Genomic DNA, 25,896 nt, shown 5'->3' on the forward strand with positions numbered 1-25,896 from the left:
CTCCTTTTCAGCTAATCCTTCTCCAGGTTCATGTGATGTGCCACACTAGAGACAACATTCACCCTGACAACACTTCCTGTTCTGTAAACAAATCTTACTCAAGCAAGAAGTGCTGAATATTGTGGAACTAGCTAACCAAGGAGGAGGGAGGAGGAAACTACTTTTTGTACATGTGTGATCCTATAAACGATTTTCAGTAGCTCAGTTTGTGGTACCTTTTGGAAAGATATTTCTTGCTGGGCCCGCTGGCGTTACTTCTGCAATAAAGAAACTTGTTTTCCTTGACTCTGGTACCATTATTTCTGCTACATGGACTGAGAGGTGGCAATAGCCTGCTCTAACCGCCGTGCTGAGGAAGGGTCTGCGGCACTTGCGTCCCATTCTTGGCGCCACCAACTATTTGTCGGAAGAATGGGAGGATCCAGTGCCATGACTGCCTGAACGGCTACGTGTGTTAGGAGAACTGGACAACTGGAGAAGGAAGGGTGGAAGGGGGAACTGATCACTTCCCAATAATAGCCAGTGCCTGAGTATTCAGCAAAGGGCTGGGGAAACTGCTTGGCTCAGGTGAAAAGGCAGAGAGGTACAAAGGTGGGAGGTAGGGAAGTGTGAGTGCAGTGCTTGATGTGTGTCGACTGACTGGCTGCTGCGGTTCCTGGTCCAGACTGTTTGAGCATCTGGCTGCCCAGGCCAGTGATGAGAGAGTGGTGTTAATTCCTCTTGTGTTGGCCAAGTGGAGGCACCAAAAGGACTTTCTTTTTCCTGCCTTTCAGGAGTGAGTGGGAGCAGCATAATCCAAACTACAAGATGTTGGGCCCTTATCTGCCGGGAAACTACAGGAGTTTGATCTGCCATTTGGCTGGCATGCCTTCCTATGGTATAGGAAGCTCAAAGCCTAACCATCTTTCAACAATCATGTGGTCAGGAAAGCCTTGCTATAAGTGTATCTTAAATATAAAAATAAATATATAATGGTCTAAATCCCAATTATAGATATCACCTTTGGAAGTTTTTTCCATAAGTCTTAGATGGTCCAGATATGTGGCTAACATATAAGTATTTGCTGAGTATATAAAATGGAAATTTTAGATTAAAAGAGAAAGTAATTGGAGGAAGAAGGTTTTGCTATACAGGCGGCTCTCCATAACTATGGATTTGTTAATCCATGGATTCAACCATCCATGACACCATGAGTTACCACACCAATGCTAGGGATGCCACTGGTTGGAATTAACAAAACAATTTAAAGGAGAGTCATAATGGCCCTAGGTAGGTGACTAAAATCACTTTTTCTTACAAAGTGGATAGCTACGTACATGTGAGTTCCTGAGCACACACAAAAAGAGGCTATCCTTTTCAGAGGTAGAAAAATAACAGAAGAAACCCTGAGGTTAAATCCTTATTGAGGCTATGCTGGATTGGTCTGTGATACCTACCTGAGCTTCCATAGTTGATCCATCCTGCTTTGTGAAAGGTTGTTGCAAATTACTGCTTGTCTCCTGATGGTAGTGCTTGAATTTGCTTAGCTGAGATTTATTAAGTGAATTCTGGAGTGTTAGCTCAGCTATTTGCTGCTGCAGATCATCATTCTGTGTAGACATCATGATTGCACTAGGATTGATTCTCTCTGTGAAATCACCATCACCTTGTCCCAATTCTGCAGAGAAGGTGCTTACTAGTAGGTGGTCATATAAGTAAGGAGAATTCTGTAAAGGTTTGGTTGCAATAAGACTATCATCTCTCTGGACAAAAGGACTGACATCCTTCGGTACCACAAGTGACTGGTGTGAGGCAGAGTGCTCCTGTTTTTCATTTGGCTCTCTCTTAATGTAATCTATAGGAAAAAATTATAAATGAGACCAAATACTTCTGTATGTCATCATAAACCAAGACTACTTAAAAACGCTACCTAAAGGTGAGAGTGAATGGGCAGCATTCAAGGAGGGGTTACAATGCTAGCTCAAGTGAGAACATTTCCTTCTCTTTCTCTCTCTCTCTCAAAAATATGTATCTGAATACAAAATTAATATGTCTGTCATCAAGTCTAAATGATCCATTTTAAAATACTCTAAAGCAAACAATGGCTTTAAAATACTCTAAAGCAAACATACCACCAATAAGCGGTGTACCAGGGCTGATACTAGGGTTAGAGACCGTGTGGCAACCGCATGGTCCCTAACTCTATTACGTACGTATGGTATAACAATGGCGGCACCCTGTGTACACAGGCGCCGCCACTGTTACATAAGCACTGTGCGGCATCTGCACATTGCCGCACAGCGCTTATGTAACGAGTGCACCAGCGGAGCACTTGTTACGACGCCCCTGCAGCTTTAAAAGAACCCGCTTTTCTCTGGTTCTTTTTCCTCTGCAGGGAAGCCGTGCAGTTTGGCGGCTGTGCCTTCCCTCTGGAAGAAAACAGGTGCCGGCAGGCTGTCGTTTTTCAGTGATCTGTACTGCGCCAATGTGCCTTTTAGACTCATTTATTTAATCCTCAGGACCAAAGAGTATTTTCTAGACATATTCATTCAAATTTGCTTGAGAAAAATGGTTTAATAAATTCATTTGCTTGCTCCCTATAATTTAAATGCAACTTCACCAAATAAAAGTGTAAAGGAAACAATTTTGTTTGTTTTCTTATATGGTTAAGGTGACATCAGTTTATTTCTTTTTCAAGCCAAGCAGCTGGGAGAAATGACCAAGAAAGCTCCTCTTGTCAGCTGGATTGGCTAGGTCTAGCCACAAAGCCAAGATAATACTTTCTAGAGCTGAACAATATCCACAGTGCGTTTATGGCTTGACAAGAATGATTGAAAAATATTGAGAATGGATCCCCAAACTGTCATGCAATAAAAGTGGCTCTCTTACCGTCCTGAGCAAGAGGCGAGGCCTGGCTGCCTTTCTGCAGTGGTGGAGCTAACATGACAGCTGGTTGGAATATACCAGAAGATACCAAAGGCTTTGGATGGATTTTATCAGGAGGATGTAGCAACACTGCACTTTTCCTGGGAAGATCCGCATGCAAGAGTTCAGGCACAGCCATCTTTGCCCCAACACATTTTGAAATGGGGTTCTCTGCTGAGACAAATGACACAAATGTGCTGTATTAGAAACAAGAACATATGAAATAATAATAATAATAATAATAATAATAATAATAATAATAATAATAGTAGTAATGTTTATTTATATCCTGCCTTCCTCCCAGTACAGGGACTCAAGGCAGCTTACAAATCTAAAATAGTCCAAGTTAAAACACTATAAAACATGGAAAATACAAGTTTAAAAACAATTAAACAATTCAAACAATTAAAAACATTACATTATTAAAAATTAAAGTTTAAAACTCCAAAACAAAACAGCATCCCTGTCATGCTAAAACCTGGCGGCACAGAAACATCTTTACCTGCCACCGGAAGGACAGTGAGGGAGTTCCAAAGCTTGGGTGCAGCCAATGAGAAAGCACTCTCTCTTGTTCCCACCAAACGCACCTGAGAGGGTAATAGGACAGAGAGAAGGGTCTCTCCTGATGATCTCAATATTCTAGGGGGCTCGTACAGGGAGATACGGTCCTTCAAATAGCCTGGTCCCAAGCCATATAGGGCTTTATAGGTCAGAACCAGCACTTTGAATTGTGCCCAAAACCAGCCAATAGAGCTGTTGCAACAAAGGAGTTGTATGCTCCCTATAGCCAGCTCCAGATAACAGCTTGGCTGCAGCTCTTTGGATCAGCTGAAGGTTCTGAGCACTTTTGAAAGACAGTCCCACGTAGAGTGCATTACAGTAATCCAAATGGGATGTAACCAAGGAATGTACTACCGTGGCCAGGTCTGACTTCTCCAGGAACAAGAGCAGTCGACACATAAGATTTAGCTGTGCAAAGGCACTTCTGGTTACCACTGATACTTGGGCTTCTAGGCTCAGTGCTGAATCTAGGAGTAACCCCAAACTAAGAACCTGAGTTTTCAGAGGAAGTATAACCTCATCTAACACAAGCTGAATCCCTATTTCTGGATCTGTCTTTCGATTGACCAGGAGCACTTCTGCCTTGTCTGGATTAAGCTTCAATTTGTTTGCCCTCATCCATGCCTCATCCAGTCCATTACAGCAGACAGAAACAGCTTCCTTGGAATTAGGTGGAAAGGAATGATAGAGCTGGGTATCATCCGCATACAGGTGACACCTTACTCCAAAACTCTGGATGACCTCTCTCAGCACTTCTGCCTTGTCTGGATTAAGCTTCATGTACATGTTAAAAAGCATAGGGGACAGGACAGAGCCCTGTGGCCCCCACAGGCCAATGGCCAAGGAGTCAAACAGGTATCCCCCAGCACCACCTTCTGAGACTGCCCTTCCAGGAAAGAGCAGAGCCACTGTAGAACAGTACCCCCAAGCCCCATCCCAGAGAGGCAGCTCAGAAGAATACCATAGTCGATGATATCGAAAGCCGCTGAGAGGTCCAGCAAAACCAACAGGGATACACTCCCGCTGTCCATTTCTCTGTGTAGGTCATCCATCAAGGTGACCAAAGCTCTTTCTGTCCCATAACCAGGCCTAAAACCAGACTGACATGGATCTAGATAATCCATCTCATCCAGAAATGCCTGGAGTTGGGAAGCCACCACACACTCCAGCACCTTGCCCAAAAATGGAAGATTGAAGACTGGCCTGTAATTATCTAATACAGTAGGATCCAGGGAAGTTTTTTTCAAGAGGTCTTACCACAGCTTCATTTAGGTGTGTTGGGACCCTGCCTTGCCCATGCCACCAATCCTCCTCTGGCCTGTTTAATAAACCAGGATGGACAAGGGACTAGTATACATGTAGTAGATCTCACCTCTCCAAGGATCCTGTCCACATCATCAGGTTGCACCAACTAAAAGGTATCCATCAATACTGGACCAGCCAAGGTTACATTCACTGAACCTATATCAACTCTAGCATCTAAGTCAGAGTGAATCTGAGCGATTTTATCAACAAAATGGTGAGCAAATTCCTCACAGAGAGCTGTTGAGTAGCTTAAATTCTCCTCGGGACCAGATTGTAACAGATCCCTGACCATTCAAAACATCTTAGCTGAACAATTCTGTGCAGGCCCAATAGTTTTAGTCTACATCTTCAGGCAGATTTTAGACTGCTTTCGGTCAGATTCGGACTGAGTTTTCCGCCACTGTCACTCTAGTCTCTGTCTTGTTCGCTTCATTGCTGCCAGCTCCTTAGAGAACCAAGATGGTTCACGTCCAGATGGGATGCTTAGGAGTGATCGTGTCAACTGCCCTGGTCATTTCTCCATTCCAGAGATCAACCAGGGCTTGGACAGGACCACCTGCCCAGGCAGTAGGAAACTTCCCAAGAGCCATCAGGAATCCATCTGGATCCATAAGCCTCCTGGGGTGGACCATCTTAATGGGTCCCCCACCCCTGTAGGGGCTCTGAGTTCCAGAAAGTCTAAACCTGACCAGGAAATTATCTGTCCATGACAACGGAACAGTAGAAAGCTCCTCCCTTCCCAGATCACCATCATCTCCCCTGTATAGAACACAAGGTGTGTGCCCAGCAACATGAGTGGGGCCAGATACCACTTGGGACAGCCCATGATTGTCATAGCAGCCATGAAGCCTTGAGCTGCTTCTGACAGGGTAGCCTCAGCATGGATGATGAAGTATACAAAGTATAAAGTGAGCTCCTATATTAGAAGGAGAGTCGTGGCTTATTTTGTTGGTTTTAGTTATCAATTGGAATTCAGTAATAGATTTAATTTCTTCCTCTTCTTTTGTAGTCAGATTTTTAATTAACAAACTACTTTTTTTGTTTACCCTAAATCCTGCTAGGTTGCCAAAATTACTTAGAACTTCTAGTCTTTTGATAGTTTTTTTTTATTTTCCAAAATAATTACAAGATCATCAGAAAAAGCTTGAATTTTATACTTATCTTTAAGAATTTCTAAGCCTTGCATTTTATCATCATTTCTTCTCTTATCATTCAATGAACTGGCAGTTTGAGGGCCTGCCTCTGGTTTGGGATAAAGCCAGCTGTATGCAAGTAGCACCCTCCGCTCTTTAGAGTGAGCAATATTTCTCCAATGATACCTCTTTCTATGTCACCCTCCAATCCCACCTACACACAACGTAACTCCCCCTTCCCACTCTCTCCTCTCTTTCCAAGTTCAACAATCTACTTTCACACACTCCATCTAGGCCATAATTAACATCTACTGTTTGGGATTGTTACTCTGCATCTTACTTCCCTTTTAAAAATCTGAATTTCCCTGAAGGGGACTTCCGTTTATAGATGCTTCTTCATCCTGTCCTGCACCTGAGGCTGGTGGGAAGGAGGGACAAAAAATTAGGAGGAAGTGAAGAGAAGCTACTCATCTTCCCTTCCTTCCTGTCCTGTGGTGTACAGCTGCAGGGGAGTGGTACATGTTTCTGCCTATATCTGCTGGGCAACTGTGCTGCCAGGTAAACAGAGAGAGAACCCCCCTCTTTCACTGTCCCTGTAATTGTGCACCATTAGAGCTGCCACAGCTAGTAACAACCTGGAATAGCAGCACTCTCAACTGCTATACCAGTCACTTTCATTTCTTTCTTCTTCCCTTCCCACTGGAAGAGGTCATCCAGACTAGCCAAAATATCAGAAGATAATGGTTTTTATTCCTGTAATAACCACATTTGTTTTCAAGATCCAGATGACACATAGGTAATTACAGGATGTTTCCATCCTTTCCTTAGTCCTACAAGTAGAGTAAGTTTAAAAAAACAACTAATACCTTTTGGTCTTCAAGCCTTCTCTTTTTTATTCCTTTACTACTCTTTCTGCATCTCCTGCATGTTTTAAGTTCATAGAATCATAGAACCACAGACTTGGAAGAGACCACAAGGGCCATCCAGTCCCAACCCCCTGCCATGCAGGAAAGCTAAATCAACGCATCCCCAACAGATGGCCATCCAGCCTCTGTTTAAGGATCTCTAAAGAAGGAGACTCCACTACACTCTGAGGGAGTTTGTTCCACTGTCAAACAGCCCTTACTGTCAGGAAGTTGGATTTTCAGTGCTGTGTATGTGTCTCCTCACACACATACACATACCCACATGAGTGGAAAAGAAGATGGAGACTGCCCTGATTTCATAGAATCATAGAGTTGGAAGAGACAGCAAGGGCATCTAGTCCAACCCCCTGCCATGCAGAAAATCTAAATCAAAGCATCCCCAACAGATGGCCATCCAGCCTCTGTTTAAAGACCTCTAAGGAAGGAGACACCACTACACTCTGAGGGAGTTTGTTCCACTGTTGAACAGTCCTTACTGTCAGGAAGTTCCTCCTAATGTTGAGGTGGAATCTCTTTTCCTGGAGCTTGTATCCATTGCTCCGGGTCCTAGTCTCTGGAGCAGCAGAAAATACATTAGCTCCCTCCTCAATATGACATAAGTACCTTCAAGTATTTAAACAGGGCTATCATATCACCTCTTAACCTTCTCTTCTCCAGGCTAAACATCCCCAGCTCCCTAAGTCGTTCCTCATAGAGCATGGTTTCCAGTCTCTTCACCATTTTAGTCACCCTCCTTTGAGCACTATTACTTCCCTTGATCTAGACACTATACTTCCATTGATGCAGCCTAAAATCGCATTGGCCTTCTTAGCTGCCACATCACTGTTGACTCATGTTCAATTTGTGGTCTACTTGGACTCCCAGATCCCTTTCATTTTTCTCCACTGTTTCATAAAACTGCCATGGGGGGAAAGAATGTGATGTTTTGAAATACTTTTTAAACAACATGTTGGTGAGAGAGTTGTTTTAGCGGGAACTGAAGGCTGTTATTGGGATTGGGAGGTGATATCCTAAATGAACTGTATAAATGTTTCTGTTGTAAACTGCAACTTTACATCCGACAATGCTAAAGTCATAGCGTACCTGCTAAGGGAATGCTTTGATTGAGAGTTCCTGTATGGCAGGGGGGTTGGACTGAAACTGGATGGCCCTTGTGGTCTCTTCTAACTCTACGATTATATAATTCTTCTCTGTCCTGAGAAACATTCCAGTGAGCTCGTTATTGTCAGGGGGGAGCTGACTTAGCAGAGAACCTGACAGAGATGCAATAGGGAGAGGAAAAGGTGGAGTTCCCTGGTTAAAATGCTAGAAGACTCTTGTTGTGTGGGTGGGTTGGGGTGATCTCATTCAGCACAATAATTAATAAGGAAGACTACACCATGCATTATATTTATTTATTATTTTAAAAGAGTGTATGGAAGTGGAAACAGGAAGCAGCAGTCCATAGCAACATTGAATGTGGTTATTTAAACTGATAATAGTTGCCACTTTGGACAAGCTCTTTGTGAAGAGAGATGGAAGCCCCCTGCCCCTGGCACCTTAAATTATCTTCATTAAAAAATCAAGTATACACATTCTTCTCTTGCTAGCCTTCATATGTGGAAATTTTAGACTGGGAAAGATAACAATAGCAAAAGGTGGTCTGCTACAGGGACAGAAATACAAATATGTAGCAGTCTGATGGCTATGAATGTCATATAACAAGAAGTGCATCTGTGTCTTATATACTCAAATCCACAATCTCTGTAATAAGCATATAAAATAAATAAAACAAACATTTTCATAGTGTTCTATCCCTGTCATGTGTATTTCTGAGCTGGAACCAAAGAGAGGCTATATAGGATGCCATAACCACAATATTCAAAACTAAAAACCTGCATTATCTGATGCAGATAATGCAGGAATAAAAAGGAAAGAAATATGCAGAAATATGCCTTATGAAGATCCTTTGCATTATAAAGACAGTGTATAATTTGCATTAAACATACAGTTACATATACATAGGCCTGGATCATGAAGCTAGTGGATCATTCTATACCCTCACTGGACAAACCTTTGCTAGCTTAAAGTTTCCCACATCTGCAGATGGTTACTGGAAACAGTATGGCTGTATTCTCAGCTACAATGCATTATAGGGGATACTGTTCATTCAGAGAATCTCCTCAATACACCATGAACCCACCCACCAGTCTTTCTAGAGCCTACCTACAGAATTCATTAAAAAAAAAAATGAATGGTGCCACAACCTTTATTTTGAAGGGAAAACATTGTGGGGTACACCCTCCGGATCCATGCTGGATTCCTAGAGACCTCATAGCTGTTATTCTTTCCCACCCTACCCCACCCCATGGTCTTGAATGTAAATAGCCCCTTTGGTTTAAACAAGCTGGTGGAGTGCTTCAGTGCCTAGGTCAGGAACAGAGTGCAGGATTAGGGTCATCATTCTTCCGTTGATAGATTCACATTCCAAACCCACAACTAGTGCAACATGTAGCTTGGTCAATCCTTTGGAGTACCTATATGTATTTATGACCAGAAAAAAACTGTGCTATCTCACAACCTGACAGTTGTTGCTACAGCTCTTATATTTTAAAACTTACAAACCACAGAAATTATTTACATTTCCTCACATTCAGTGGATGACTCATACCTCTAGTGGCTTCTGGACTCCCGACTGAAAACTCCCCAGTCTCTCCATAATTTGTCATCCTGCCTGAATCAGTGACAGGAGGTACACTTGTGAATGACTGTTCGTCTTGTGCAACCAGGTTCTGCTGGAGTATATTCTAGAAGAAGAAAAGTAGTAAGAAATACACTTAATTTAGCATTTCTGTTTACCTACAAGTGGCAAATAATCAGCACAATGAGTATTTCCAGGCATTTTCCTGCATGCTTTGGATACAACATGCAGGCAAGCAAAAACATATTTTCTGTAGTGATGAGCATATAAAATAAATAAAATAAACATTTTCAAAGTGTTCTGCCACTGTCATGTGAATTTCTGAGCTGGAACCTGAGAGAGGCTATATAGAGTGCCATAACAATGAAAAAATGAATTCTTGAAAAGATGAGAGGATAAATGGCACAAATCCACCTCTTGTTCACCAAATCAAGTAATGTCTGGCAACAAACCCTGTTACCAAAATGCTATAGCCACCAGTCTATTCTATCAAAGGATTCAAACTATCCTGTCTATAAATACAATGGATCACTAAACAAAGATACATAACTGCTGCCATTAAATTCAAAATAGAAGTCAAGTCTAGATTACAGTTTAACAGTAATTCTGGACAGTACCTGCATAACAAGGTTTTCTTCTCTCATCAAAAGAACTTCAGCAGTTAGAGCATCAATGAGGGCTCTGTGTTCACTTAACTCCTTTTTAAGCTGCTCCCTGTTCCTTATTTCTTGCCGTACTTTTGTCTCAGTCTTTTAGGGATGGGGTAAGAGACGGGACATTAATAGAGGGATCCTTATTATTATGAAAACATGAGTTATCAAGGTTCAGCAGTATAAAACATTTAATAAAAGTCAGACCTCAGTCCCAGAGACAGTGCCCTTCTTCTTGCATCTGTGGCGATCAGGTCAAAATACCAAAGCAGAAAGAGCAAACAGAACAGTAGTAAAGCAATCATTTTAAGTCTGACATATTGTATACCCCAATGCATTTTTACTTTAGTTCTCATTTTTTTTTTTAATCACTTCGATTGTTTTCTCTCATTACACTATAGACGTTAAATAAAAATCTGTTGGGCTTTTTTTTTTTTTTTGGTCTTTCTATATTAAGCAGCATACAAAACTGCATAGAAATCATTCTTTTCTCAACTACATTTGCAGATTTGGTCAAGATGAAACCCTCATGTCCACAACTAAAGTTCATCCATCATCCTTTCACTCCAAGACACTCAATGAAAGGAAATAGCGCTGTGGCATTAATCTCTCTTCCACTCAGAGAATTAATGGAACATGGCACATTATAGTCAACAAAATTTGGCACTATATAACTTAGAGGTTTAAAACGTGTCTTGTGGTCAAGGTAAGGAGACCCTGATGAGTAAATAAGCCTGTTCTTGGCTCCTGGGCTACAAATAGTCCACTGGACATTAACAAGGAGACTGCGAGGCAGCTCATCCAAAACCAACCAGGCATTCTATATTTAGAATGAAAGAGGACATTCAACCAATGAACCTTTACTCAAGTTTTGTGACAAATTTCAAAATATTATTATTTTATTTATATATGTATTTATTTATTTATATATATATAAAATATGTTAATACCCCTCTAGTCCCCATTTTTGACATTAGCCTCTTGGCACGCATCACCTATTTCAGTTCATAATATCTAAACACAGTTACTATGTGTTTAACTATAGGAACATATACTAAAATAGCTGCCTTAAAGAAAGTATGCAATAGAAAGAATTCAAATTTCTAAAAGAAATTTATCCAGATTAAATGTTTTTCCTTCTGAAACTGAAAGGAAGCAACTTGAAACAAAATACTGAGCTGTTACAGCACCTTAAAACATGCATATTGTAGTCAGAAGAAGTACATTATTTTCCCCACCTCCTTCAAACAGCGCAACACATCCGACACAAAGGCTTCACCAGAGAGTGAGTAAATCCAGAAACGCCTTGGCTACTGTGTTACACATTGGATTTTATGCCCCATCCACCTCTCATATTCCTCCATTTCATGCTCCATATCATACATCCTTTGGTTCAGGTACTCTAGGCTGGAATTCCGGCCATTTGGACGGTTATGGAAGTAGAAGCAGTGCTCAAATTGATCTTCATCTGCCCAGCAGGCGTATGTACAGTTTGTTTTTTCTTCACTGAAATGAAAGCATTACAAAAATTAGCATCAACATTCATTTGTGTAAAACCAAACACTAAGATAAGGGATCAAAATACTTTCAATTTTTCAGATGAATTAAGGTGCTTAAAAAATACACTCACATGTTCCAATTTATGGAAATGACAAGTTAAGTGTTGCCTCACCATATCAACTACGAATACATTCTGACATGTAGCACTGACCAGCTTTCATGCTTCCATACAGTATTTTCTCTTGGCCTTCAACCTTTCTACCTGCAGGTAGGATGCACCATTGCAAGTGCAATCTCGGATATGTCAAACTTTGCCAAGGCAATGTTTACATTCTAGTATTTCTAATGTAATTGAAGGTTAACAAGAATCATAAAGCCCACTAGCTGATACTTGGAAACAATGACATTGCAAGGCATAGCTTTCGGAATATCATAAGGGACTATGAGGCTCTGGGTATGAAGCTGAAGAACCTGGATACACAAGTTGTCATTTCATCTCTTCTCCCAGTGACAGGGCAGGCCCAGGAAGGGTGAGAAGAACAGTGGAAGTGGAACAACTGGCTCTACAGATGGTGTCATCAGGAATAATTTGGCTTCTTGGGCCATGGTCGTGCGGTTTCATGAAGATGGACTTCTGGTAAGGGATGGGTTGCACCTGACAGCAGTTTTGCTAAGAGTCTGAAAGATCTGATCAGAAGGGCTTTAAACTGAGTTATGTGGGGGAGGAATAGTATTCTTGAGAGTAGAACACCAAGTGCTGGAGATAATAGCCAAATGTTATTCAGAGAACAAGGCAAATAGTACAAGAACCTATAATGGGTGCAAAAGAAAACCCAAACCTTTAAATAAACAGCTTGGGGAAATGATCTTAGATGTCTCTACACCAGGGGTAGGCAACCTTTTTGAGCCGGGGGCCGGTTGCTGTCCCTCAGGCGACTGGGGGCCGAAGCTGGGGGTGGAGCTTCGACCCCGGGCGGGGCCACATGCAGGGGTGGACTTCACCCTCTGGGGCGGGCCACATGCAGGGGGTGGAGCTTCCACCCTCCGGGGCGGGGCCGCATGCCGGGGGCAGAGCTTCCCCCTCTGGGGGCCAGCCTCCCCATTTTTGCTGGCCCCTGACGGGGCCCTAGGCCCCGTCAGAGAGCAGCAAAAAAGCTGGGGGGGGCTGCCAGCTGGAGACCCCCTGGAGGGCCCTGTGACGGCACCGGGCCTTCCAGAGGCCCCCAGCCGCCATGGGAGCCCGCCTGGAGGGCCCCAGAGACAGCAGCGGGCCCCGGAGGCCCCCTGCCGCCCTGGGAACCCTCCTGCAGGGCCCCAGAGACGGCAGCTGGCCTCGCAGAGGTCCCCTGCCGCCCTGGGAGCCCGCCTGAAGGGCCCCAGAGACGGCAGCGGGCCCCGCAGGGGCCCCCTGCCGCCCTGGAACCCTCCTGCAGGGCCCCAGAGACGGCAGCGGGCCCGCAGAGGCCCCCTGCCGCCCTGGGAACCCTCCTGCAGGGCCCCGAGACAGCAGCGGGCCCCACAGAGGCCCACTGCCGCCCTGGGAGCCCTCCTGCAGGGCCCCAGGGACGGCAGCGGGCCCGCAGAGGCCCCCTGCCGCCCTGGGAGCCTCCTTCAGGGCCCAGGGATGCAGCGGGCCCGCAGAGGCCCCTGCCGCCCGGGGACCCTCCTGCAGGGCCCAGCGACGGCAGCGGCCCTGGAGGCCCCATGCCGCCTGGGAGCCCGCCTGGAAGGTCCAGAGACGGCAGCGGGCCTCCCGAGGCCCCTGCGCCCTGGAGCCCTCCGCAGGGCCCGAGGACGGTAGCGGGCCTCCTAGAGCCCGCCGCTGTTACTGACGCTGCTGCGGCGGCCGCTCTGGGCGGCGCCATTTTGGGCGGCAAAATGGCGGCGCCCATAGCCCCAGAGGCCGCTATGGGCGCCGCCATTTTTCGCCCAAATGGCGGCGCCCAGAGCGGCGAAAAGCCGCGGCGGGTGGCCGCGGCGGGTGGCCGCGGCGGCAAGGCCGCGGGGCCGGCGGCCAGGCCTTCACGGTCCGCATCCGGCCCGCGGGCCGGAGGTTGCCTACCCCTGCTCTACACTAATGCCCAGAACAAGGAAATAAACAAGATTAACTTGAACTCTTAACACAGCAAAACAAATATGATAATAGGTAGAATGAATCTCATGACTGGAATGTATATAACCTATTTCAGAGAAATAGACCAAACAAGAAAGGAGGAACTATAGCATATATCAAGGATATTAAACCTGTAAGAGACCCATGACTTAAATCCTGGAAGCCAGGTTGAGAGCATTTGGGTAAAAATTAAGGGAGACATAAAACAACATGATATTATTGTAGGTCTACTACAGACCCCCCCCCCCCCCTCTCAAGCCAGACTGAGGATTTGGATGATGCCTTCCTAAAACAGATGATCACACTTTCAGAAAGGAGAGATGTAGTAGTAATGGGAGATTTCAACTACCCTGATATTTGCTGGAAGTCCAACTCTGGCAAGAATGAGGAGTTGGTACTTACTGTGAAGGTTTAATCTTGCATGACCCAGACTAATCTAATTTTGGGTAGAGATGACTGCTGAGTTATTCTCTACATGCCCACATACATACAGAAGTTCTAAAACTTTACAATTCTGCAGTTACATCTATTAATTCCTAACCCTCATCAGTTTCATTCCAAAGACTTTCACTAACCTGTACCCTTTGTACAAAGCTGCCAATCACCAATAGGGAGGGGGTGAATTGCTCCTCTGGGCCATCCAAGACTGAACCTTCACAACACTGGATGGCACAGATGAGCAACCCACTCACAGCCAGGATATACCCAACCTTCCCCCTACTGGGTAGAGATGACAGCCTTTATGCATTACACAACTGACTGTAAAAAAGTCCACTCAAATGCAGCCGTTGCTGATTTGTATTTGTCTATCCTATAGTGCCTTATGAATATGGAAGGCTCTTTTCACCCCACCACCTTGCAAACATCCTTTGTTTGCCTCTGGGCCAAATTTCAAATTAAAAAGATATTTTTTGCTCAATAGAAGCAAAGGTGTCTGAAAAGACAAGTGGCAGCTTTGCATGCAGGAGTTAAGCTAGGAGGTAAAAATCATCACATCCTTATATTAATGTGTTTTTGAGGAGAGCTAGTTTAAAAGCAGTACCAACCGTGCATAGATTTCCTACTTGAAATCCAAATTCAGTCTTGAACAGGCTGACGATGCCATCAATCGAACCAATTTTAAAAACATGATAGCTATTCATGACTTTCACATTACTATTCCTTGTGACCATTATTTCTACCAGAAAAGTGTCAAGAGTTAGCTGTTTCATCACGCATCCAAGTCTGAGTACTTGGTATCAAGGCGCATTGACTTTGAGGCTTGATCCAGATTGCTATATTTGAAATGCCCCAAATTTGTTGTTCATATAGATGAATACTTCCTGATTTAGGGAACATTCCCCATGTTGAATCTGTGCTTGCTTAAACACCCTTGCAAAAGGAGTGGAAAGTTTCACTAATCTGCCTTATTTCTTTTTTGTATTGAAGGCATAACCTGCTTTTTATAACTCTTTTCTATTAACACTTTATGTAATGCTTTCTCTCCAAAGAGAAAGAGACCTTCAAAAGATATGCTAGCCAAATTCAACCTTGACTTCTGATCTCCTTCAAACCATTCTTCCTCTGTCTCACTCTCTTCTAAGCGCATTTCTTCCCTGCAGTTTCCTTCTTGTGAAGTCGAAGGCTTTCATGGTCGGCACCCATAGGTTTTTATGGGTTTTTCAGGCTATGTGGCTGTGTTCTAGAAGAGTTTAGGAATAAACTCTTCTAGAACATGGCCACATAGCCCAAAAAACCTACAAAAAGCTTCCTTCTTCCTTCCTAGAACTTCTCTGTCCTGCTTATTTTTATGGGCCTCTCATAATTTTTTGTTCCTCCTTATCAGTCCAATTATTAGTTATATCTGATTGATTAGGTTGTAAATTCATTAAATTCAAATCGTTCTTATTCATTAAAATTAAACAAATTCATTTGAGTATACCAAATCATTAAACTGTAATTGCTTAAATTGGTTAATCCGTCTTCAGGCCCAAAGATGGTGTCATTATGTGTATATTATCGTGCAACTAACTTCCCTATGTACTCACTCTCTCATTAGGTCTTGCAAATTCCCATTTGAGTCATGATGTGCTTGAAGCCTGCTGCTCCCTATGAGGAGATGTGGCCACTGATTTATAGCTTTTCTGTCATTAACAGTTTTCAGTCATTGATTGGCTGGCTGATTGCCTTTGGTCTCCTTGTTAACGGCTGAGTCCTAGCGGTCCAGTGTTACATCCTGGTTGCTTGGAGACACAGCTGTGCTCCCACCTGTCTCCTGTTGTGCAACCTTCCTTCCCAACACTGCAAACTGAACGGTTGGTGTTTTCTGCACTCGCTCAACCAATTCTGTCCCTTTTCTGTCTTGCAAGTCTGGTTTGTTCAGTTTCTGACCACCTTCGCCTTTATTATACTCTTTATTATACCATCAGCTTTCTTTCCTGTCGTCACTAGTTTTATCTGTTGACTTGCGGTGCATGTAGAGACCCTTCTGATTCACGCTCACTAGCTGAAATAAATACCGGTCTTTAAAACGTTCTCAGAATTATTTTGATAGGTACGCTGGTTTATTAGTTACAGCCACAATATACTTGGTAGCAGTCAGAAACAAAGCATCTCTCACTACTTTCTCAGTGTATGGTTTCTTTCTTTTTTCTATCAGCACATGCAATTCGCCCTCATTCCGCCATTGATTTTTTAACGTTTCTGTGTATTTTGTATTTCCATTTATTCTGAAAGCAATAAGTTATTTCATGTGGAGACTAAACAATGTCTAACTGGCTTGGCAGGAAAAAAAACTGATGTGGAGGTGCAGAAGTTATTAGATATAACTGACAGAATTTTAAACCTGCTATCTACGTGGAGAATAACCCAGCTGTTAAATGGATTGCTCATCCATGCCAAACAGAGATTATAAGGTCCAACAAACTCCTCACTTGCTTTGCAGACAATTTCATTGCCCAGAAGGTGGAAGAGGCCATCAGGAGATCAGTTATTTTAGATTTGATCCCAACTAAGAGTGATGACTTGGTTAAGGGGTGGAAGTGGCAGGATCCTTAGGTGGAGTGAGCATGTCCTCCTGGATATTTCCATACGATGGAAAGGAGAAGCTATGTGCAGCCAGACATGCAGCTCCCTTCTGGTTAACAATTCAGTGGTAAAATAACGGTTTTGGAGTATAAAAGCTTTTTAGCATGATCTGATGTCCCTAACTGCCCGATCAAAGCATCTTGCAGCCAATCAAGATCCTCTTTGTGGTAAAAGGAGGAAGTCTATACTTGTGTATCTGTCATTTCCAGATGAGTAATATAGATAACCTCTTTCACATGATGAGACTGCCTGAATTCTGGAAAAACTAGGCTTCTACTGTTAACTGAAGATATACATCACATACTTCAGTCTCCAGGGGTTGTTGTTACATTCAAATCATGCCCTGTGATCAAGATTTCATCTTTAAAAGCTTCTAATCTGACCAATATTTTATGTAGGGATAGAGTCTGGTTCACATTCCATACACTGGCACCAAAGTCAGGATCCATTGAAAAATTCTTCCTTTCACAAAGAGATAATGTCTGTTTGGAACTTGTAGTCCATCTATAGTCTTAAAAGGCAATCACTGAGGAAATGTACCAAAATTCCTCTTGACTTAATGGAGCCTGAGGGATGGAAACATTTATCTATTCTGATGTGTGTAAGTAATAATGCAGAATTCTTTCTGTAATGTTGTTTTGTGGAAGAGCAAGATCTTTCTGTGTACTTTTCTTCTCCTAAATGGCATTCCAAAACTGGGTCAAGAAGTAATTTTGATGACATTCATTAAGTTTTGACTGAGTAGTAAAGTTACAAGTACTAAACACTCTGAACACTCTGTCTGGGTAGAAACAACAAGAACATATTCAATGTATCGATCCCCACAATCAATGTCCAGGTGCCCACTGCAAAAAGGCCACTGCCCTACAGGGACAGAGAAGCCTATGAAAAACAAACATGGGAGGAAAGGCATTCAGAACTGCATATAATGATGAAAGTGTCTTCCCCCGCTTGAGCAATGTCATGTTTAGATGGAATAGTTTATGCAAAGCATCCTATTTCATTTTTTGGAGAAGTTATTAACAACTGGAGAACGTAGCAAAACATCATTATATCAGGCTGCAAAATAAACTGCTGTCAATCTTGGTAATAAAAAAGTACACTGGTACCCCGGGATACGAACGCGCCGCGTTACGAATTTTTCGGGTTACGAAAAAAAAACATTTAATTAATTATTTCCGGGTTACGAAGGTTTCCCCGGGTTGCGAAAAAAAGCCGGCGCTATTTTAAATGGAGCCGCGGCGGAGCCGCGGCTTTTCCCCATTAGCGCCTATGGGGATTCGGCTAACGAAAGACTTCCGGGTTACGAAAATGGCGCCGGAACGAATTAATTTCGTAACCCGGGGGACGAGTGTAATCTCAAAGAGAGAATAGTCTTTACATATGATGTTAAAACAAACATTGGCCTGTTACAGACTGCCAAAATAAAGTTGCTTAGGGTCTCTTTGGAGGCATGCTATTTAAATGATGCATGCATCCTAAGAATCCGGAAGCTGCACCAAAGCTGCACTCCAGTGCTTAGGAATGGAGTGTGGCTTTGGCGCAAACTCCGGACTCTTAGGACCCATGCATTATTTAAACAGCATACCTCCAAAGAGACCCGAAGCAGCTTTATTTTGGCAGTCTGTAACAGGCCTTAATCACACTCAGGAATGAGTAATTTTGTTCTTTTCTTGATTTAGTTGTTCTTTCCTTACTGAAGGATTTTACTGATGGTTCCTTCTGCAAGAAACAGTAATGGCAGATCAGACTTCATGAGAGGGAAGCCCTCTTGTGGTAAAGTCAGATTTATTTATTTATTTATTCATTTATATGCCACCTCTCTCCCAGGGTGGGACCCAAGGCAGCTTCCAGAGATAATAAATTAAAAATATTTACAATAAAAACCTTGGGAGAAAGGCAGCATTTAAATGAAGTAAATCAATTAATCAGACTTTACCATAAAAACCCCCACATTAAACACTGTAAAATCATTTTAAAATCATACAAAGGTTAAAAACAGATAAAATATAGATCTAAATAAGGAGTTTCCCTGCTTAACCATTAAAAACGTGTTTAAATAAAAATGTCTTAACATGCTGGTGAAAAGAAAGCAGAGAGGGAGCCAGCCTAGCCTCCTCCAGAAGGGAATTCCAGAGGTTGGGAGCAGCCACTGAGAAGACCCTTTCTTGCATTCTCACCTGGAGAGTCTGTGATGGAGGCATGTCCAAGAGAAAGCCTTCCACTAAAGATTTTAACATTCCTACAGGGTCGTGTGGGGGGTCTTTCAAATACTCTGGACCAATGATGTGCAGGGCTTTATTGGTCATTAACAGCACTTTCAATTATGGCTGGTAACAAACCAGTAGCCAGTGAAGATATTTAAACAAGAGAATTCTATGCTGCCTATAAATGGTCTCAGTCAGCATTCAGGATACCATGTTTTGAACCTGCTGAAGTTTCCAAAGCATGTAATCAAGGCATGTGTAGACTGGTCTGATCTCTCAAAAAATGGGTGCAGCTGGTGCACTAGTTTTAACTGTGAATATGTGCTCCTGGCCACATATGGAAACCTGTGCATCCAGGCTCAGATCTGAGTCTAAAAGAACAGACAAGCTGCGAGCCTGAGATTTCAGGGGAAGTGTAACCTCATTCAGCACAGGCAAAGTCCCAATTCCCTGATCTATCTTACAACTAACCAGGAGCACCTCTGTCTTGTCTGGATTAAGTTTCAATTTGTTTGCCATCATCCAGTCCATTACTGATAACAGACGTTGGTCCAGTACAGAGACAGCTTTCTTAGAAGTGGGTGGAAAGAAGAGATAAGAGTTGGGTGTCATCAGCATACTGATGACACTGAACCCCAAAACTCTAAAAACGACCTTTCTCAATTGTTTCATGTAGACATTAAATAACATGGGACACAAAACAGAACCCTATGGGACTCCACAGACCAACAACCATGGAGTTAAACAAGAGTTTCTCAGCACCACCATCTGAGTTTACTCCAAGAAAGACCGAAACTACTACATAACAGCACCCCTAACTCCCATCTCAGAGAGGCATCCCAGGAGGATACCATGATTGATAGAATTGAAATCTGCCAAGAGATCCAGCAGGGTCTAGATATCTGTTTCATCCAGAACCTTGCCCAAGAATGGAATATTAGAGACTGGCTGATAATTATTCAGAATGGTGGGATCCAAGGAGGCCCTTTTCAGTAATGGTCTCACCACAGCCTCCTTCATGCAGGGTGGAATCTGCCCTTGCTGCAATGAGGCATTCACCACTCCCTTTATCCAGCGAAAGGGCCAATCCCCCTCTAGCTGCTTTCAGAAGCCAGAATGGGAAAGGGTCCAGTATGCATGTGGTGGCTCTCACTTCTCCTAGGATCCTGTCCTGTTTCCCAGGCTGCACAAATTGAAATAGATCCAATAATACAGGTGCCAAGATTACTTCCAATGGACCTGTCTCAGCTACAGCATCCAGGTCAGAGTGGATCTGAGAGATTTTGGCTGCAAAGTGTCTTGCAAATTCTTCACAGCACAATGGTCTATTTTCGTCTTGTGGGCATTATGAAGATGCAATGGTGGCAGAGAAGTACAGTTTATTTGTTGCCACCATAGCCATGGCATAGCACCATGTTCAGTCAGACTCACTCCAAGTCTTCCATCCTCATCACTCTAGTTCCGTTCCATCCATTTCATCACTGTCAGCTCCCTAGTAAACCAGGGGGCTCACTTGGCTCCACTTTGTGGGGCGGTAATCGTGTCCACTACCCTGGCCATTTCACTATTCCAGAGATCAGCCAGGGCTTCAACAGGATCACCAGCAAAGGCAACAGGACACTTCCAAGGGCCATCAATCCAACTGGATCCCTAAGTCTCTTGGGGCAAATCATCTTAATTGGGGCCCCACCCCTGCAGAGCCTCTGAGTCCCAGTGAGTCTAAATACTGCAAGTTAGTAATCAGTCCATGGCAACAGAACTACAGAAAGTTCCTCCACACACAGATCACTGTCATCCTGCCCAGAGCAGAAAATCAGGTCCAGAGTGTGACCTGCAAAATGGGTAGCCCCAGATATTACCTGGGAAAGTGTCATGGTTATTATGGGACTCATGAAATCCTGAATTGCTCCTGCCAGAGCAGTCTCCACATGGATGTTGAAGTCTTCCAATACAATTAGCAGAGGGGCTTGCTTTTAAAAACAATAACCCCGAGATCAACACAGCTAGCTCAGGAAGTGAAACTTTTGAGCAGCAGGGTGGGCAGTACACCAACAGAATCACTGTTCAGTCCTGGCCACCCACCTTTAAAAACACACATCCCAGCATATTATGGGATAGCTCACCTGGTAAGGGAGATGGAATCCCGATAGACCACTGAACCCTTCCTATGCCCCAGGCTTTGTCTGCAGCTGCACAGAGAACCAAAGTGGACAAAGCTTGGAGACACCAGCTATACAAGCCAGCTCTGCATGCTTGTTCAAGGAGAGTCCTGGATCATGGATGTTTTTCCATTCATCAACCTGGCACTGAGCAGCAGCATTCTTTTCAGCTTCATTTGCAGCTGGTACTGAGACTGTGCTGCCATTGTAGGTGATAAGAAGCTTCAGAGGGAAACTCCATCTATAAACACAACTCTTTCGAGACAGATGTGTAAGATTTAAAAGAGTCTAAGGTGACAAGTCTTAAGATTTCTATTTCGGGGGGGGGGGGGTCAGGCTGTGTGGTCATGTTCTGGAAGAGTTTATTCCTGGTTAGAATATCTATTCTCAGCCTATTCTATTCCATTTTAAAAATTATATTTCAGATGGGAAGGGCAGCTATGAAAGAACTAAAGTGTAAGATACTACAAAACTGAGCACTAAAGTTAGAATTGCCCAGTTCACGGTATTCAACATCACCATATACAGATGCAAAAGCTGGACAGAAAATCAACACATTCGAGATGTGATGCTGGAGAAAAATATTGAGGATACCATGGATGGTCAAAAAGACTAACAAATGGGTCCTTTACTGTCCCTGGAAGCCAAGGCTGTCATAGTTTGGCCACATCAAGAGTAGGCATGACTCATTAGAAAAGACAATAATTCTAGGAAAGGTAGGAGGCAGTAGAAAGAGAGAAAGAACATATACCAGATGGTTAACCTCAATCAGGGAGGTCTTGGGCCTGAATCTACAGACCATGAACAGAACAGTGGAAGATAGGAGATCTTGAAGATGTCTCATCTACAGGGGTGTCATGATCAGGGCCAACTTGAGGGCAAATAGCAACCACAACAGACAAGTATTTAAAAATAAGTTGTACTTTAGCCATGATGCTACTGCTGCCCCTCGCATCATACCTTTTGTTGATGTATGCTTTTGCTTCCGTCCTTTGCCATTCAGTACTTCATGTACAGCATATATGGTATCTGGAGTGTGCTCTTCATTTGGAAATCTTGAGTGGGCTCTCTTGACTACATTAGTAGCATTCAGGGCTAAATAAGAGGAAAAGGTTAGATACAATATATTTTAACAAGGATGAAATACTCCAATCATACTTAATGTTTATACAGTTTTTAAAAGCTATGTGCTTTGTTCAGTCTAGCAGTGACACACCAAAGCATCATTTCTGTTAGAGCAAGTCATACTACATACTGATTTCTTTGACTTTTTTCAAAGAGAATAAGAGAACCTGACTGTCCCTGTGACTGAAAACTTGCTGCTGGAGTCAAAAGTACATCTGCTTCCTCTGATGTTGAGACTGTAGATACTTGTTGCTTAGAAGCCTCTTCTTGGCAATTGACTACGCAGTCTTCTTCTTTTGGAAGGTGAAGCACTCTAAGGGCAAAGAGGCACAGCAAGTTAAGTATCTCTCTTCAAGTACTCTTTAATCTAGCTTTCTTACTGGCACAAACTAAGATTACCAAGAAATTAGGAGGGACACACATGCACAAAGATTGCTTCTTCTGTTACCTCTTCTCTCAGCCTGTCTGATGAAAGAAAGCAGAAGCAGCAGAGTAGCTTCAACTTGCCATCAAAGTCCCAGCAAAGCTCACAAAGCTTAAGCAGGGTCCCAAATTTGAAAGCTTTTTGCCACCACTTCTCCCGCACTGCCACATGCTCTGACCCCTTGCTCTAGTCAGTCAGTCTGTCCCAAATGGTGCCATTCTGAAGCAGAGAAGCAATGGCCTGCACCCAAGCCTCACAATACTTTCCCAACTGTCACTGCCACCACCAGTGAAAGATGCAGCTAAGGGAGTGAGCTCGTGTGGGCAGGCAAAGAGCTGGGGACACCACCACACTAAATGATCAGCAAATCTGCATTATGGTTTTAAGAAACCCTGAAAAGAAGTTTTATGCAACCCTCATCCCCACTACAGTCCTAAAGGCTGCTGATTCCCCTTGTCCCTCACCGCCCTCCTGCTGTCCCCTCTCACCGCCCCCAGATCTTTCCACCATCCTGTGGGGGGATCGTACTGTTCACTTTGAGAATCACTGAGGAGAAGGTTGGACCTAATGGCCCATAGGGCCCCTTCGAACGCTATGAGTCTACTTCTGGGCACAAGTCATAGAGAAGATTTCAAATACTATGGGCCAAAAATTAAGTTCTGCTCAAAATTATTTCTTCTTTCCATTTTTTACCAAGGAAACAAATCTTTAAAATATAAAGAAATAATTTCACTTCTACTCTTTGTTGCTTGCTCCTCAATAGCGAGAGGACAGAACTCCCAAAGCAATCTTAGTATTGTTGTATGGTGAAGTAAAATTTGGAATATGATCTTAATGGAAAAAAATTCTGGTATCACTTATACTAGAGCATTAAAGAGAGCTTTGAAGCATTCTTTCAGCGTCGGTATCCCTTTTTTAATGCATTAACGATAGCAAGAAGAAGATCAATCCGCCTCATTGGAGAGATTGTGTTCAATAATCTCTAGACTAAAAAAATAACCTGTCCAATGTAATACACATCTCAAATTTCCTCTAACCAGTAAAATACATGCAGATTTAATTTTGTTTTAATTTTTCTTTATTGATTTAAGTTGTTCACAATTCAATGATATGACAATAATATTTTTTTAAATTTCACTGACCTTAAAAAAATCCATTTGAGCCAGACTCAGACTAAACTCTATTGAAAGCAATACCCCTGCTCCATTTGGCCATGTCTATCTTAAGTTTATCTTAAGTACAGGAAGTTTTGGAGCTATCTCATTCACCAGTAGTCAAGAGTTGAGATCAACTCAACAACCATTAACAAACAACAACAACATTTATTTCAATGAATGTATTTTGAAAATTTAATTGTTCTGTTTATAACAAAACAACTTACAAGAGGAAAAAAACCACTATTTAAAATTCATCCAATCTTTGTAGGTGGGTGGGTGGGAGTGGAAGTAAAAGACAGCACTCTGATAATTCTCAAACATTTTCTTAACCAAGGACCTGATAAAATGCAACATTAAAAAACACCATGTCTAAAATATGGAGATGCACATTTTGAAGCCTAGTAAGCCACCTATCAGGGAGGCAATGCCAGAGCTGCAACACTGTCTTGGTTTCATTAACTGAGGAACCTAAGCTTCCATGGGAACAGAGTCTGTGGATCTGTTAACAGAACAGCAGATATAAGAGAAAACGTTCCTAGGACTCGGGGTTGGGTAACTGCGGAAGGCTATGGGCCTCATTAGCCCCACAGGAGACCCTGGAGGGCCACATCTTTTCACTGCACCCCCCCCCCCAAACAGCCTCCAAATGCCTACAGATGTCCTCTTGAATGGACATGGGGCATTTTCACCATATTTTTAGGCCACTCTGGGCCAGTTTGGCAGGCGTCATTTCCTGTTCACTTTTTAAAAAGGCTTCTCCTGGGCCTAAAACAGCTAGGAGGGGCGAGAAAGATGACAAAAACACCATCCGTACCCCCTAGAAGGCATTTGAGACAAATATATATTTAAACTCTCTAGAGGGACATGGGGGGGGCACAAAAATCACCTTAGGGGGCTGCCTTTCACCCACTGATATGTAACAGGTAGTAGAAAAGTTGAACAGCTGATTAACAAATTAAGTGTTAACTTTGACAATATACACTTAACTAAGGTATACAAGACATGGAGACAGACAAAGATACAGACTAACCTGTTTGTGTAAGTGCTTGATCTGGTGTTCGGATACACATCATCCACACCATTTGTCTTGCACACAAAAGAGCATTCTTCTGCTTCATTAAGAGCCTTCCAGAGAGAGAGAAAGACATAACATCTCGATGTATGGAACCAATTTCAACCAAAATAACTTTGCACAAACCTCTTATTGAGGTTGAAAAATGCCCTGGACTGATAAACCAGGGAGCACATGCACTCCAAGCATAGTTAAGGGAAGCACCATTTTGTACTTCTGGCCCTTCTGATTACACAGCAATAGGGGGCAGGAAGACAACTCCCAATTGCTCAGTGGTGGAAAGAGAAGGATCACAACAGTTCCAGAGCTTTTTAAAACATCTAACCTGCTCAAACTTCTTCTGAAAGCAAAGGAGATGATCAGCCTTACATAAGCATTATATGCACCTATCATAACTAGAATTACATATGTAACGGCAGTGAAATGAGCACTTAAAAAGTGTTTTTCTTCTGCTATCAGCTTTGTATTTACAAAGCAATTCTACACATCTGTATTTAGACGAAAGTCTCAATCTATGAACAAACAAGCCAGAATGATAAAATATGTTTATCTTGGACATTTTGTCTGCACATATCCTCTCTCAACTAGCACATGCACTGCTATTTCACGGTCACGCTTCACTAGTATGACTGATATGCCATAGCACCATCAAAGAATACAGTCTTAACTCAATTTCAGAGAGGTGCATCTTTTGGTCTATTTTTGTTTAGTAACACAGTTCACAAAGAAAATACATTACCTGAGGATCCATGACAGACTCATTAAGAATGGAGAGCTGTGTAGGAGGATCAGTCTTTTGTACAATGGGACCCTGAGAGGATTCCACATCATAATCAGGAGCTACTGTCACATTGGGAAAACCTAGGATACAGTTAAGGAAGAGCAAAATAAGCAAAATAAAGAACCACTGAAGC

The 25,896-nt window shown here is 43.0% G+C and overlaps 2 protein-coding genes and 1 long non-coding RNA gene across 5 annotated transcripts in view; 1 reads left to right on the forward strand and 2 right to left on the reverse strand.

Annotated features, from left to right (window-relative positions):
• Nucleotides 1-285, forward strand: part of LOC121920992 — a 1,228-nt gene extending 943 nt beyond the window's left edge. The window contains exon 2 of the long non-coding RNA XR_006101815.1: nucleotides 12-285. This is a non-coding gene — a long non-coding RNA (uncharacterized LOC121920992). The remainder of the gene's footprint in view (nucleotides 1-11) is intronic.
• Nucleotides 1-25,896, reverse strand: part of NAA50 (N-alpha-acetyltransferase 50, NatE catalytic subunit) — a 293,674-nt gene that overhangs the window by 81,754 nt on the left and 186,024 nt on the right. The gene's annotated exons all lie outside the window — the stretch shown is intronic.
• Nucleotides 1-25,896, reverse strand: part of SPICE1 (spindle and centriole associated protein 1) — a 44,670-nt gene that overhangs the window by 6,935 nt on the left and 11,839 nt on the right. Inside the window, 12 exon segments of the mRNA XM_042448368.1 lie at nucleotides 1,437-1,834; nucleotides 2,869-3,078; nucleotides 9,480-9,615; nucleotides 10,127-10,258; nucleotides 11,398-11,415; nucleotides 11,418-11,477; nucleotides 11,479-11,583; nucleotides 11,586-11,665; nucleotides 22,165-22,299; nucleotides 22,497-22,642; nucleotides 24,941-25,035; nucleotides 25,722-25,843. Of these exon segments, the coding sequence (XP_042304302.1) occupies nucleotides 1,437-1,834; nucleotides 2,869-3,078; nucleotides 9,480-9,615; nucleotides 10,127-10,258; nucleotides 11,398-11,415; nucleotides 11,418-11,477; nucleotides 11,479-11,583; nucleotides 11,586-11,665; nucleotides 22,165-22,299; nucleotides 22,497-22,642; nucleotides 24,941-25,035; nucleotides 25,722-25,843 (1,637 nt within the window).

This window comes from Sceloporus undulatus, chromosome 2 (genome assembly GCF_019175285.1).
Source record: "Sceloporus undulatus isolate JIND9_A2432 ecotype Alabama chromosome 2, SceUnd_v1.1, whole genome shotgun sequence".
NCBI lineage: Eukaryota > Metazoa > Chordata > Lepidosauria > Squamata > Phrynosomatidae > Sceloporus > Sceloporus undulatus.